Here is a 14,226-nt window from a genome sequence, read left to right on the forward strand (position 1 = left end):
ACTTCATCAGAAAATGTTTGAAAACCCTGTGCAGAACTGCAGGAGCAATTCATACAGTATTCTTAGCCGGAAACACCGAATAGAACTCGGCTAATCAGCTTCTGTAACAATTCAAGCCTGGTTTACCGAATGCTACAGAATCAAATAGTTGAACAAAATTGAAGCTAAAGCTAAACAGAGGTCTATTAATCAGAATTAGAATGACATCAGACTTCATAAAAAATGCATCATCTTAACTAACAAAGAATGAAGATGACAATAATATTGACACAAAGTTAAATAATGAAACTGACTAAAAAAAGTTGCAAACTTAAAATGGAAGCAAATGTACATGGACTAAAATGCCTACTCTTAAGATTATTGACTAAATCCTTCCTATCACCTGCAAAATTATCAGATTGATATCACAAATCCTGATCTTCAAATCAAATTTGTTGCGAAATCTCTATCAGCTTCACTCATCTGTTTGTGTCTTTCCGACAGTCTTTCCGTCATTTTTGGGGTCCTCCGCCAAACAGTAATCACACACTAGGATGAGATGCATCAACCAATCAATCTTTTGCATGAACATCATGAGCTTAAGGTTAATGTTTTCAAACAGAAGCTAGCTAATTCAAAGATTGATTTGATGTAATGACCCAACTTAACTTTTTTTTTTTTCATTTTTTGATGAACCACAGCAACCATCCAAAGCTTCAAAAAAGACTCCCACTTCCTTTTATGGTGGGGTTCCACACTGTGTTGTGCAGACACAAAGCTAGAACATTTGGAGATGATATGGAACCCAGCAAAAACAAGTGCAACTCCAGCTATAAAGATTTTTTGCTTCTCGCATCCATTGCAATGCCTTAAAAACCATGTCTCCGTCCAAATCTAATAAATTGATAGAGCAACATGCCGCCTTAAAACAAAGTGAATCTGGCAGTTCCTGTTTATTTTGCTGCTCAAGTCTTTTTCAGCTTATTCTTCCTCCACGATATACAGCAGCTCCTACTGTTTATTGACCAGTCTAAGGAGGCATTCCAAGTCCAACAGTTTCATCGTCTGATGCTGCAACTACTAAACATGAAAGATAAATATCAGTGTTAATCTCAGTATATATGTCCATACTATTCATCAATTATAGAATTTTTGATGTAAAGATCATACTACACTTAAAAAACAATGTACAGCAAAAAATGAGTATAAAGTGCAGCAAGGAAGAAAGCCAAAAGCTAGAAAAAGAAACATATGGCCTGCATTGAATAAGCGATATAGAAATGCTTTGCTTATTGACACCCAGTACAACCAATTAACCACTGAACCACATATTAGTTACCAGAAACAAGGCAAGCTAAGGAATATATTCAAAGCATAAGCTGAGAATTATCAAGCAGCAAGATTGTCTACAGATAGTAGAAAGCACTAACTCAGCAGTAATCAGCAGATACTGTTCAGGATAAGTGGAAACCCTAAATGCGTCTGAAAAGAAAAAGGCAACGAATCTAACAATAATAGTAAACATGGATGTTAAAATTTTGGCCAAATTAGACAGGACAAAGATAAACTCTAAACAAAGACAAAGCAGTATGGAATTCACAAAATGTTACAGGATGCAGACCGTCAAAAACAGAGGACATAAGATTAAATTAAGAGCTCAAAAGTCCTTTAACTTGAAGAATTTCCAATAAACATAAATTATTATGAAGGTAAAGAGTGCACTAAGCCGGACAAGGCAACTAGACAAAGCAAGACTAAGAAGGGTATTACACTAGACAGTTGTAATAGCTTGCTGCAAACATTCCAGAGCATTGTTGTGGACATGGGAACATGCAGATTAAGCAAGAAGAGATATGAAACTAACATAAGTTGTGATACAAAAAGTTTAGTTCTAAAAAGAGCATGAACAAATCAGTGCCACAAATGGTAGATAGCAGAACCATTGCAACTTACAGGTAAACTGATCAATGAATGAAATTCGAATAATGTAAAGGAGAAATGAAAAACTATTCCCCCTTGGAAAAAATCATTACTCAAAGCAACAGAACCAAGGTTACATCATTCTTCCTGCTCTCCAAGAAATCCTCACAAAGGAAACTAGTATCTTTTCTACATCTAATGGACTGAAAGTCATAGCCAGGTAAGGGCAAATCATAACTCAAGGCATCTAACAATAAGAATAAATACAAAAAAATCGAAACCCTAATAATGTAAGTAGCTCCTTTCACCACAATCCTGTGCCCTAAAATATCTTCAGAGTGTGAGACAAAAATACAAAGGTGGAAGGATTAATAAAGTGGCTAAAAGAATTCAATAAATTCTGCTATGAGATTATACTTCTAAAAGAAGATGTAAAGAAAAGGGACTGCATTGAAGACATATCATGGACCAACAAAGACCTCATTTAGGACATCATCCTCACCGGTTGGCGATGCAAAAAGCTCTTCATCCTTGTCTTCATCACTAGTGAAATCGCGTCTATCCAGCTTGGAATGAGCAGCAATGAAAATCATCTTCTGAGCCCTATCCATCCCTAACCTCGAACGTCCATGAGCTTGAACCCATTTCAAGAATGAAGAATTACATTTGAAACCGCGAGCAGTGGCATGAAGAAAGATAAGCCTAATAGCCACCTTCCCAAGGGACTTGAAATCTGGAAGATAAGTTTCCCAAACAAGCTTACTGCCATGAGGATTGGCAATTTTCATCTTTCCAGAAGAGGGATCTCTCTCCCTTAATTGAACAGCTTGTGCATAAACAGGATCAAGCCCTTCAGTCCTCCATTTCATTAACTCCATCAATGCAATATGTGCTTCCTCCCTCGAAACCAGTCTAGTAATGAGCTTGTCAACATCCTTCTCTTGCTCGGGTGTCAGGTATTTGAAGGGTGGAAGGTACTTCCCACTGCTGTCCCTCACCAAATAAAGAGGGTCCAGAATGTAAGCAGCAGCCCAAGCAGGATGGTAGTTCTTCCTGAACCGCCTTTCAATCAGCTTCTCGATGAGAGCTTCAGCAATGTGGAACTTGACACACCAATCTTTAACCTTAGTCCTAAGCTCTTCCCACAGGTGAAGGCATTGTCCAACTAAAGGCCTATCAGTCACAAATTCATGAGCCATTTCCTTCACCAATCTTACCAACGACCGCACTGCTTCCAAGTCATTCCAAAACCCTACATCTCGAATCATCTCCCCAAATTCCCTAGCAATTGGGTCCTCCATTGATACTATCTTGTAAGATTCATCCAAGAGTACCAATTGTAACACTCGAGCAGAGCTCATTATGTCTTCTATCAAAGCATAAATAGGCTCAAAATTCAAATTTTCGAGCTCTTTCGTAGGCACTCGAAGCAAACCAGCAAGACCATACTCCCTCAGTTGGTACTTGTGGAAGCTATTTCGCACTTGGGTTTTGTTGTTGACAAAGTTTGCAAGCTTAAGGCAGTTCTCAGCAACATTTTTAAACAAAGGGAGCTCCCTATAGAAATCTTTGATCAAACCATTAAAGGCCTGATACTGACAAGAAAGGTTAACCATCCACTGATTCTGATTCTCTAAATTCTTCAATGCTGAGTTCTTAAACTTATCAGCTACTATTCCTACACACTGCTGCAAAGCATTACCACACATGTCTGCCATTGTCTCCCACAACACTTCCTCAGCATACTTACACGGCACCTGACCGCCCGTAAACACCGCCCTCCGGTAAACACTGACACCATTGGGCAAATTGACAGTGAGATTCACCAAATTCTCCTCAAAACTACCCTTAGGCTTCCAGCCATCAGTTGAAATTTGGAAGAAGGGAGCATCCCTTATCTTAGCCTCGGATTCTTTCCTAGTCTCCTCGTACTTAAAATCCAACCTAGACCCACAAAACTCCCTCTTAGAAACCTCAGGAACACCCACTTGATTAAGGAAGGCCTTAAACTTTGGGTGCTCAAGGCTTGAAAATGACACAGACCCACCTGACTCATACACCCAATCACTCAATAAATCAAGTGCACACTCAATTTGAGACTTGCTTAAAGCAGGCCCAGGTGATGCTTTAGGGCTCTTCAACTTCTTAATACTCTTCTCAAAAGTATCCCTAGCATCCGACATTTCATCCCCTCTCCCTCCACCACTCCCACCACCACCCCCCAACCCCAATTGTTGCTGAACATTCACCTGATTTTGCTGAAGCTGCTGTTGTGATTGCGCTTGGTGAACCACCAATGCACCACCACTTGTATAACCCATCTCGGCCGAAAACCGAGCTGGGTCAATCACACTTATAGGAGCCACATACGGGGCATTCGTGTTCCCCATGGTGTTGGTGTTGGTGTTGGGTGTGGTCGTAACACCCCCAACACCAACACCCCCCACACTACCACCACCGGAAGACGATGAAGAACTCCTCTTCCGGTGGTTGGGAGGATTTTGTGGTGGTGGTGTAGTCCCAGTACTATTATTCGTTGTCGTAGTAGTACTACCAACACCCCCACCACCACCACCACCACCACCAGATGACAAACACAGCGACTGCGACTCGCCAACCGGAGGTGGTGGTGGCGAAACAGACGACAAAGGTCTGGGCGTAGTCGGAGAACTAAAATTAGGACAAGTACCCCTCTTAAGATGTTCGGAAGCAGTTCTAGATGGGTTTGAAGCACTAAACATGGTGTCACACAAACAACACTTTAGCTTGACTGCCTTAGGCAATCCAGTGTCGGCGTTATGAACCAACAACGGCTCTAAGTGGGCCCAATACCACGCCCCTTTCCCCCTTATCGCCTTGTTCCTCACCAACATCAACCCTTCGTACCTCTTATGCACTGCTTTCGCCGTCGCCTCTTCCCCCGCCGTCTCCCCTGCGTTCCCTGCCGCGGCCGACATTTATCCAATTTTAACTTACTTTCTTTGTTATAAAAAAAACACAGTACGTCTATTTTCTGGGGTTGTTCACATCAAAATTACAAAAGACACATTCACCCGGAAAAAACCGTTACTTCTCGCCGGAGTTTGCATCGCCGGCGATTCCCCATAACAGAAACAGAAAAAACAGGAAATAGAAAAAAATAAAAATAACCAGAGGAGAGAGAAAGTAAGAAAGGAAGAAATGAATGATCTGAAAAATGGGAGAGAGTCAGTGAATTTCGTGAGAAGGGTGGTGGGTTTGTTACAGCAAATTTTTTGGCGAAGTTGTTTCGCAGTGAGTGATGGGTAATTAGAGAGGAGAGAGAAAATGGGAAAATTTTTAGGAGAGAGAAAATCAAATCAAATAAATAAAAAGAAGGGTGTTTTTTGTGTTTAAGTGTTTGTGTTTGTGAAGTCCTTATTGTTTCAGAATTTAATTCACGCGCCTTTGTTGTTGCGAGTTACATTTATACTTTTATTTCCTTTGATTATTCAAACCAATACCCAAAGTCCAACGTACGAATTCACTATACGACAGTACTCCGTACACTCACTCACTCTGCGTTTCTACTACACGCGCTTTTTCATTTTTTTGAATTTAAATGTATATTTAATAATAATAATAAAATAAAAGAATGAAAATTCTATGAGTATATTTTTTATTTTTATTTTATTTTGTTTATCGTTCATTTTTTTTGTGTTGGTATTGTTGGGGTCATGTTAAAAGAAAGAGGGGCCCTCCCTCAGATAATGGAGGATAGTCCAATATTATTTTTTTAAAATTATTTTAATAATTAATTAAAAATAAAATAATAAATTTTCTTTTTCAAATGTGGGATCCATCCACCCTTCTTGTTTGTTTATACCTTTTTGGTTTTATTTTTTAAAAATTCAACTTTTAGAGAGGGGTAATATTATTATAAAATAATAAAAATTGATATAGGAAAGATTTATCTTCGGCAAGCAAAATTGGATTTCCCTAATAGAGGCTTGTTATTCATGTGGTGATATTGAATAGGGGTATATATAAAAGGGGTAACCTAGGAATTTAATGTGATCCCACCAATATTTGTTGGGGTTGGGAAGTAGTATTGGTGTTGACCAATTAGGTTGAAGGAGCAAAATTTTGTGTTTGAATAAGTATTACCAAATCTACATGGAATCCAACCTTGGGTTTTCAAAAGCCTCAAGAGTAGGTAATATACACAAATTTGGCAAACTACATGCTATTTTGCTCTTTTGCCTTTGTTTAACCCCTATTGTTCATTATACCATTATAATCATTTATTTGAGACCCAACTTGGGGGTTGGTTGTCACAAGTGAGAATATTAGTGTTATATGCTTGGATGTATTCTATGGAGTATTAGGAATTGGTATCTTCAATACAAAGTTTTATATGTCTTACATACTTTGTAGAACATTAAATCGTCTTTTTTAATTCTCGTGTCCATATTTGCTTTAAAAGTATCGAGAAAAGATACCCCATATAACTCGTGGAGGAGATAAGATATTTCAAAGATACAAAGCCAATTATAATTAATTGATAATTCGTAGATTCCAAAACTTATTGTGTATTTGTGTATATATGTTATAATTAATGTGGACTTACCATCTACGATTTGATTTTCATAATAGTTATCAAGATCGATGGCATGTTTGGCAAAATAAAGATGTGGAGGTAGTTGTTGGTTGTGACGTTAACTGTTAATTGTCAAAAAAATAGTTAGTTGTGAAGAATATATAATCATTAAAGTATCATTATTCGGCCAGTAGTTGTTGACTAGCTGTTACATATAAACAATGTATACAAGTAAAAAAAATTGGGATTTTAAAATTGAAAAATTTGACAAAAATATTCCCAACTTTGCTTGATTCGCCTAAAATAATCTCAGCTTTAGATTATTATTTTTTATCCGAATTTTGATATGAATTTATTTCAAATGGTTCCAACCGGTCATCTAAATTGTTATAACAAGTTAGATGACACGTGTCAGCACCTGATTGGACAAAAAAACTTTAAAAAGTTGATTTTTTAAAGAAAAAATAAAAATTATTAAAAATTATCGGTTTATTACACAACTTGTAATCTAGAGTAGATAATTTTGATACGTGTAAAAATTATCTACTCTTCATATTACCAGTCACTTGAGACTATTTGAAGCAAATTCATATCAAAGTTTGGATTATTAAAAAATAATCCAAAGTTGGGATTGTTTTGAGCGAATTAGGAAAGGTTGGGATTATTCTTGTTAATTTTTACTTTGTAATTTGGGTAATTATTTGGTTGACACAAAAGGCAAAAATGGGGGAAGTTGGAATTCATTATACTTCCCACAAAATGTAAGAAATAAATTACCTAGGCCCCTGTGGCCATTCAAAATTCATGGGAATTATTCCAACTTCTCATTGTCACAACCAAACAACATTTAAAAAAAAATATAGGAATTTCATTTGGGAAATAATTTCCCATGAAATACAACTTTATACGGAAGTTATTTCCTGTGTCAACCATACGAGGCGTAAGATTTGATCATACAATTTATCTGCCTCAAATCTTTCTTGATTATTACCCAAGCAAAGGCTACTTACCATTTAATATTTCATGATCAAACACTTATTACCTTAAGTCCTTAATTCTTTATTTCTTAATCACCAAAAACTAAACTTTCCTAAATTTCTAAACACTCTTTTCCAAATAATTCCTTAAACTAAAATTACCATATTTCTTCCTACATTTTCTTACCTTAATTCTTGCATGCTCGAGCCTATAAATTTCCCATGCATCAAAACCAAAAACTCACACCGAAACTCTCTATTTCCTCTCTTTTTTTTTCTCTTAACCCCACGGTTTTCTCTCCTCTCTTTCTCTCGGTTTATTACATAACCACCACCACAAATCACCACCTTCGCCGTTAGCCACCACCACCTTACTGACAACTATCGTGACCCACCAGTAGTAGCCATATATCGGTGAGCTGCTGTCACTAATGTGCCTTCTTCTTCCTCCTTCTTCGGTTTTCAATATTTCTTATCTTCTCTAATTATTTCAAGCTCGGAAGTGCACACAATGCATGCAGGATTTTCAAGGTAGCAAATTCATATAATTTACGTTTGTTGGAGTTTAATTCAATAATTTTCAACAAAATCAATTATATTAAATGTAAAAAGGTAAAAATGTTGAAATTAAGCTGAAATTCCCCTTGGGTCATCCAAGCTCGAAACTAATAAAAGTTCAATTGCTTTAACCATTATGATAACCATAGCAAATCATTTTACATAAAACCTTTTATTTGAGTTTTAATAAATAAATTAATTAATTAAAAACCCTTCTACTTGAATTTTTTATTTTAAGAATTTTGGCAATGACTTAAAAACATTAGGTTCTTAAAAAATTGAAGTAATAAATAAAAGTTGAAATAAAAGAAATGTTGTCATTCCCTCCTTCCGGGTAAAAAGTATAATTAGTCCTAAAAAAAAGGAGTTTAAGTATAACTATTAAGCTTGATAACACCATTTTGAGTAGTAATTTTTATCTACAAAAATATTAATTAAATGCATCTTATTTTTTTAAAAAATATATAATTATACAGTACAACACAAATCCAATAATTTAATCTTATCAATTAACGTTAAGATTTAAGGCAAGATATACTTCTTGCTTTTTCGATGAAAGAGATACACTCATACACCATTGTCTCCATACAATCATAAATACTTCAATTAACGTTAAGGTTTGAGGCAACATAAAAGCTATTCATTGCATAATCCCAAGATATTAATTCCTTCAATAATCAATATGTTAATCAGCAATTCATTCACCTACCAATCAATATTAGATATAGTTAGTAGCATCACTAAAAATATTCTTGGACAATTATAATGATCTCATCACAATGTTACAAAAAAATCTATAGCCATAATAAAATGGAAACTCATCTAATTAAAAAGACTTTTGTTTACATGTGCATGTAAATCCACCAACATAGACCAATGAGCGAATTGATTCCATTAGTGGTCATATAAAATTTTAACATGCATCTTATAAATTAAGAGATAGAACACATATTGCATTAGTAATAGAAATATATAGAAAAAACAATAGTTAAAATTAAATAATTATATAGATTAAACAAAACAACTTTTTCATAAGAGTTAACAAAGTACAATATATATTTTTAAAATTATGTACTCATAATCAAATTATAAAAATAATTAATCAAATTATAAAAAAAATAATAATAATTAAGCATACCCTATATTAAATTAAAGAAGGACTGAACACATACAATACCCACAATCAAATGCAACAAATTAAATTTCTCGAAGTTAAGTTTTGGTAAAAACTCATTGTTATTCAATAAAATAAGAGGAAAAAAAATAATCGTAACCAAACACCAAAAAGGGAGTAGAAAAAAGTAAAATAAATGAACAACTTAAATTCCATGTAACTAGAACTTTAAAGTAAAATAATTTTCATTAAGCATTTTATTAAATTAAAAAAGAAATTGAAATGATTTTAGATTTGTTTTGTTATTTTCAAGATATATACAGATAATAAATGTAAATTTACCGGTATTGTTATGTATTTGATAGAGTAGAAATTGAGTCACCCAAATTGATGCAATTGTAAGCAAATTTGTATTGTTATGTATTCGATGGAGGAGAAATTGAGTCACCCAAGTTGATAAAATTGTAAACATTTTTTTTTTTCTTTTAATTTGACGATGGTATGAGAAACAAAAGAATAGTTTATCAAACTTTTGGTAATTATTGTGTATAATTTGTTTTTGGTAGTTATTTTTATTCCCACATTAAACTGTTTAAGGATTGTTGGCATTTTTTGTCCATTTTTTACTTTTACAAAGACTATATTTTTGTAGTAAATAAGTATTTTTATAAAGGTTATTTTTGGAATGGGACCAAAAAAAGGGTTTTCCCTGTAGATGAGAGTAACATAGATTATTATTATTATTATTATTATTATTATTATTATTATTATTATTATTATGGTGTTTTAAATTAAATAAAATCACTATATTATTCAAGTTTATGAAAAGAAATTTTATAAGGTTCATGTACATAGAGTTGGGAGTTTACTTTAATTGTTGTGATTATTTGATGACCTTATATTGATTAAGGTTATATTTAATATATTGTAGGGTGTCTTTGACAAGAGTGATCGAGGTTTTTTTTTTTTCTAATCGAGGATCAAAGTACGTTTAGATTGCTAGATACCTTTGAAATTGATTGGATTGAATAAAACAAGTTTTGTATGATTTTAATATATAATGATTGAAATACATTACCATTTATGAAATAATCTTGAGAATTCATGTTTAAAATACATAAGTTTGAGAATGAATTTTTAATATCATGTCTTAGCTTGAATGGTTTGAATTTATTATCATGTTTTAAATGGTTTATTTCTAAAGCATGTGGAATTTAATAAAAAGAAGTTTTGAGTTGAATTATTATAGAGGATTGAATTATTGATTTAATTAGTTAAAGAGGAATTATTTATTAAATCTTTACATGCATGATTATATTAATCACACTATACGGATTTGGTAGATAAGATTTTGGACTTTGTATGACCAAGTCTTTTCTCAAGGATAGTCTTTCAATATAAAAATACTAAGGGCCTATTCTCTTCAACTTATTTTTAGTTCAGTTCAATTTTTAATTTCCTTCTCTCATAAAATATTCAGTTCAGTTCAGCTCCAATAAGTTCAGTTCAGTTCAGCTCATTTCAGTCTATCAGAACAGGCCTTAACTTGGGGGGTGTGCACACTTAGGAGAGGAATTGATTTATTAATCATTTTTATTGAATAATTGGAATGGTTTGTGAATATTGAGAATTGGTTTTGAATTATGGAGTTTGGAATTATTGAAATAAATATTTGAGTTTTCTATGATTGGTTTTAATGCATATGTTGCTAAGAAATCGAGTCATCTTGCATTTATCATACTTAGCTTATTTTGCTAATTGATATTTTGTATTTGTCTTAGTTCGCCATGTTTACCTTAATGGTAAGCAGTGTTGACTTTTTCGAGTGGGGTCATGTGTGAACATATGGGAGTCCCGGTATTTGTTTCACCTAGATTAGGGGAATGTTGAATTTTTTTTTATTTTGAATACTCATAACAATAGTTACTATTGTAGAAACTTATAGGTACTATAACGCGGAAAAACACGAATCATATTCATAAAGCACTTAATCCCAAGATCGCATGCATAACACACAAGACACTGCACATAATCATGCCTTTGAAGCGTGAATTCCACGTAGCAATTTAACAGGCAAATCAAGGAGAGAATAGAGACCCAAGCGTTGCTCCTCTACTTAGTCCACGAGATTCGAACGAGCCGTCCACCAATACAAGATTGGTCGAGTGAAAGAGGATAAATCGCAATCACCACCTTTATGGACAACCGACCACCGCACGAACCACCTCCACCACAAACCACCACCGGCGCCGAGGAGGAGAGAGCCGTGAGAGCGATAGGAGTTTGAGAGGGTTAGGTTTCGTGTTTGCTAATTAGGGTTTGATCAAACAGATCACTGAATTGCGTACTTCAAACCCTAGGCCCCTAGTCTATTTATAATCCTATTATAATTAGACTAGGGCACGAAGCCTAAAAACCCTCCTTATTCCTCCCTATGGCCGACCACCTAGAGTGATGAGGCCCATGATGGGCCTCGTCCTCTAATGCTCGATCTAGGCCCTTTATGTAACCTTATAGGATCCGTCCAATTGGGTTTTGGCCTATTTTATAGCCCAAAGATTGTTAGTACCTCTGGCTATGATAAAATGACGACCCAAATGTACGAACTTAATTATCTCCATAATTTGATCCATTTATATATCTAGTAATTGCACACGACGAAGATATAAATCCTTCAATCTCCCACTTGTTTAAGATAAGTGTGCAATATTCAAATTCCTTAAGTCAATATGTATCGATTTGATAATATGATTGCATCACATGTTGAGATCATATTAATCTACAAATCGTTTCTTGAAATCTGAGTTAGAATTACAAAACCAAATGATTACTGAGTAAAGTATTTGAACGCGGCCACGTATTTTCTGAGTTCTCCCTCTTCAAGCGACCACGACACATTTCCTAATTTAATAGGTAGACTTAATCCAATCTTGTGTCAACAAGGCTCCCACTCAACTTTTGAAATAACCAGGAAACACCCTTTATAATCTTCAGTTATGGGTAGACGTTTGAGTGCACCACAATCATATCAACCATTGAATGAAATAAATTTTCCACTCATTTCAAAGGAATCCACTAATATATCCGGAAGCTCTATACTTGAACTTCAAAGTAGGTCATTAGTTCGATAATGCATCATTCATGCATATCCAAGTGACTGACCGAGCATCACTATGCTCCTATAGCCCATGGAACTGCGTTATCCAATCACTCTTATATATAGCCCATGAAACGGAATATAGAAATCTTATATATAATTTAAGAGACGTTTTAACTAGAAGCCTCCAAAACCCCTGACAGGGTAAAGTCATATCCCCTAATCAAAAGTAATTACCTAAGTCCTCTAACTAAAGTAGATAGGGAAGTAGGGTCGAATTCCACAGGGAAACAAGTCTTTCTACTCCTAATTAATTATTATAATCTAAATTATCGAGGTAACCAATATTATTGTAAAAAAATTCTATACTATGAAGAATAAGATCGAAGGAAATAAAGTAGGGAGAAATTAAACATTAAAAGACCTAGGGCATAGGTTCACTAATAAACAATATTCCAGGGCAAATCATAATAAGCAATTATCAAGCATTGATTAATCAGATTATAAAGGGCTTTCGCTACGTATTATAATCACAGAGTTAATTTACCGGTATTAAATCTCATCTGTCGAATCTCGACTTAACCATTTATAAATTAGTCCGCCTATTGAAACTAAGCCTAAACATCAATTCTCATCTGTCGAATCTCGAATTAATATTGCTAAACTCATACAATTAAATCTGGCCAAACCTAATTGCATAGCATTGAATCAATCAATAGGAAATTAACCAAGCATTGATAATCAACAATCACAAATTTACCCTTTCATATTATTTATTAGATCCCCATAAACCCTAGAAATAAAACTACTCAAGCATCATCATAACTAAACTAATCAAATAAATAAAGCAAAACATAATCAAAGAAGTAAATAAATAACTGAAATTAAAAGAGAAGAAATTGTTAACAAAAGAAATCTGAATTAATGAAAGTAATTAAGAACAAAGTTGAGAGAGAATTTAAGAGAGAGAAAATATCCTAACTAGAGAGAGAAAATCTAAAAGAGAGGGTAATCCAAAATTACGTACATAATTCGTACTTAAACACTCCTAAAACAAAAACTAAAACAAAACTAATCAGCTACTAAGAAAAACACGCGCCCGATCGGGCCCGCCTTTTTACAACGCCCATTGCTGGTATGCTGCGCCCGATCGAGCCTACGCTCACCCGATCGGGCGCGCTTCTTCCTTGAGGTTTCTTTTGCGCGCATCCGCCCGATCGGGCGTATGCTTGCCCGATCGGGCTCGGCTTCTTCTTCGAGGCTTGGATTTTGATTGGGCTCGATTCCTCGGCCCAATCCGGATTTCCTCATCGGGTCTTGATTACTTGATCCAATAGCCCCTGTATCACATACCGAGCCCTTAATCACCGGCTCTCACCGATCCTGGGCTTCAAGAATGGTCGTGTCCTTCTAGCTTCCGTAGTCGATCCATGAAAACCCGGGAAAATGCTCCAAAAGTGCAATTTCCTGTAAAACTCAACTAAAACTACGAAAACACTAGAAAAGTGGCCCTAAAGAGCCAAAGACACTACTAATTATGACCATGGGACAGGGGTAAAACACTACATAAATTGGACATATCAACCCCAATGCTCAACTCTCATTCATTAGGGATTTTTTATTTTATTTTATATTTTTTTAAGAAAAAAATAACTACCAATCTCACTACTTTATTTTTATTTTTTTAGAGACGTTTTAACTAGAAGTCTCCAAAACCCCAATGCTTAACTCTCATGCATTTAGGTTTTATATATATATATATATATATATATATATATATATATATATATATATATATATATATATATATATATATATATATATATATATATATATATATATATATATATATATATATATATATATATACTTCCTCCGTTTTTTTATTATTGCACCATAAGGGTTGGGTGCAAATATTTTGGTAGTGGAAAAAAGTAAGAGAGAGAAAGGTAAAAATACAAAATTGCCCATGTGACATATAGATAAACTAAAAAGTAAGTGTAAAAAGTAAGGGTATGTTGGG

At 34.4% G+C, this 14,226-nt stretch overlaps 1 protein-coding gene across 5 annotated transcripts; it reads right to left on the minus strand.

Annotated features, from left to right (window-relative positions):
• Nucleotides 1-212: 212 nt before the first annotated feature.
• Nucleotides 213-5,326, minus strand: LOC145595918 (uncharacterized). Of its 5 annotated transcripts, none has more exons than XM_081652364.1 (2): nt 2,402-5,326; nt 213-1,056 (listed from the first exon to the last, which is right to left on the minus strand). In XM_081652364.1, exons 1-2 carry the CDS (start codon nt 4,854-4,856, stop codon nt 1,010-1,012), a joined length of 2,502 nt encoding a protein of 833 aa, XP_081508490.1. In that variant the 5' UTR covers nt 4,857-5,326; the 3' UTR covers nt 213-1,009. The 5 variants fall into 5 exon arrangements, with proteins under 5 accessions (XP_081508490.1, XP_081508484.1, XP_081508478.1 ...); XM_081652358.1 differs by having other exon boundaries at nt 213-1,059; XM_081652352.1 differs by having other exon boundaries at nt 2,379-5,326.
• Nucleotides 5,327-14,226: the final 8,900 nt, after the last annotated feature.

The sequence above is a fragment of the Chenopodium album genome, chromosome 2, assembly GCF_948465745.1.
Source record: "Chenopodium album chromosome 2, dcCheAlbu1.1, whole genome shotgun sequence".
Taxonomy (NCBI): domain Eukaryota; kingdom Viridiplantae; phylum Streptophyta; class Magnoliopsida; order Caryophyllales; family Amaranthaceae; genus Chenopodium; species Chenopodium album.

What these genes read in the sequence shown, in the direction of transcription:
- LOC145595918 (XM_081652352.1), bottom strand. Translation starts at nt 4,856, where the DNA reads ATGTCGGCCGCGGCAGGGAACGCAGGGGAGACGGCGGGGGAAGAGGCG. An exon ending in AGGATGATGTCCTAAATGAG is followed by an intron (nt 1,057 to 2,378) that starts GTCTTTGTTGGT and finishes CATGTTTAGTAG; the next exon opens with TTGCAGCATCAGACGATGAA.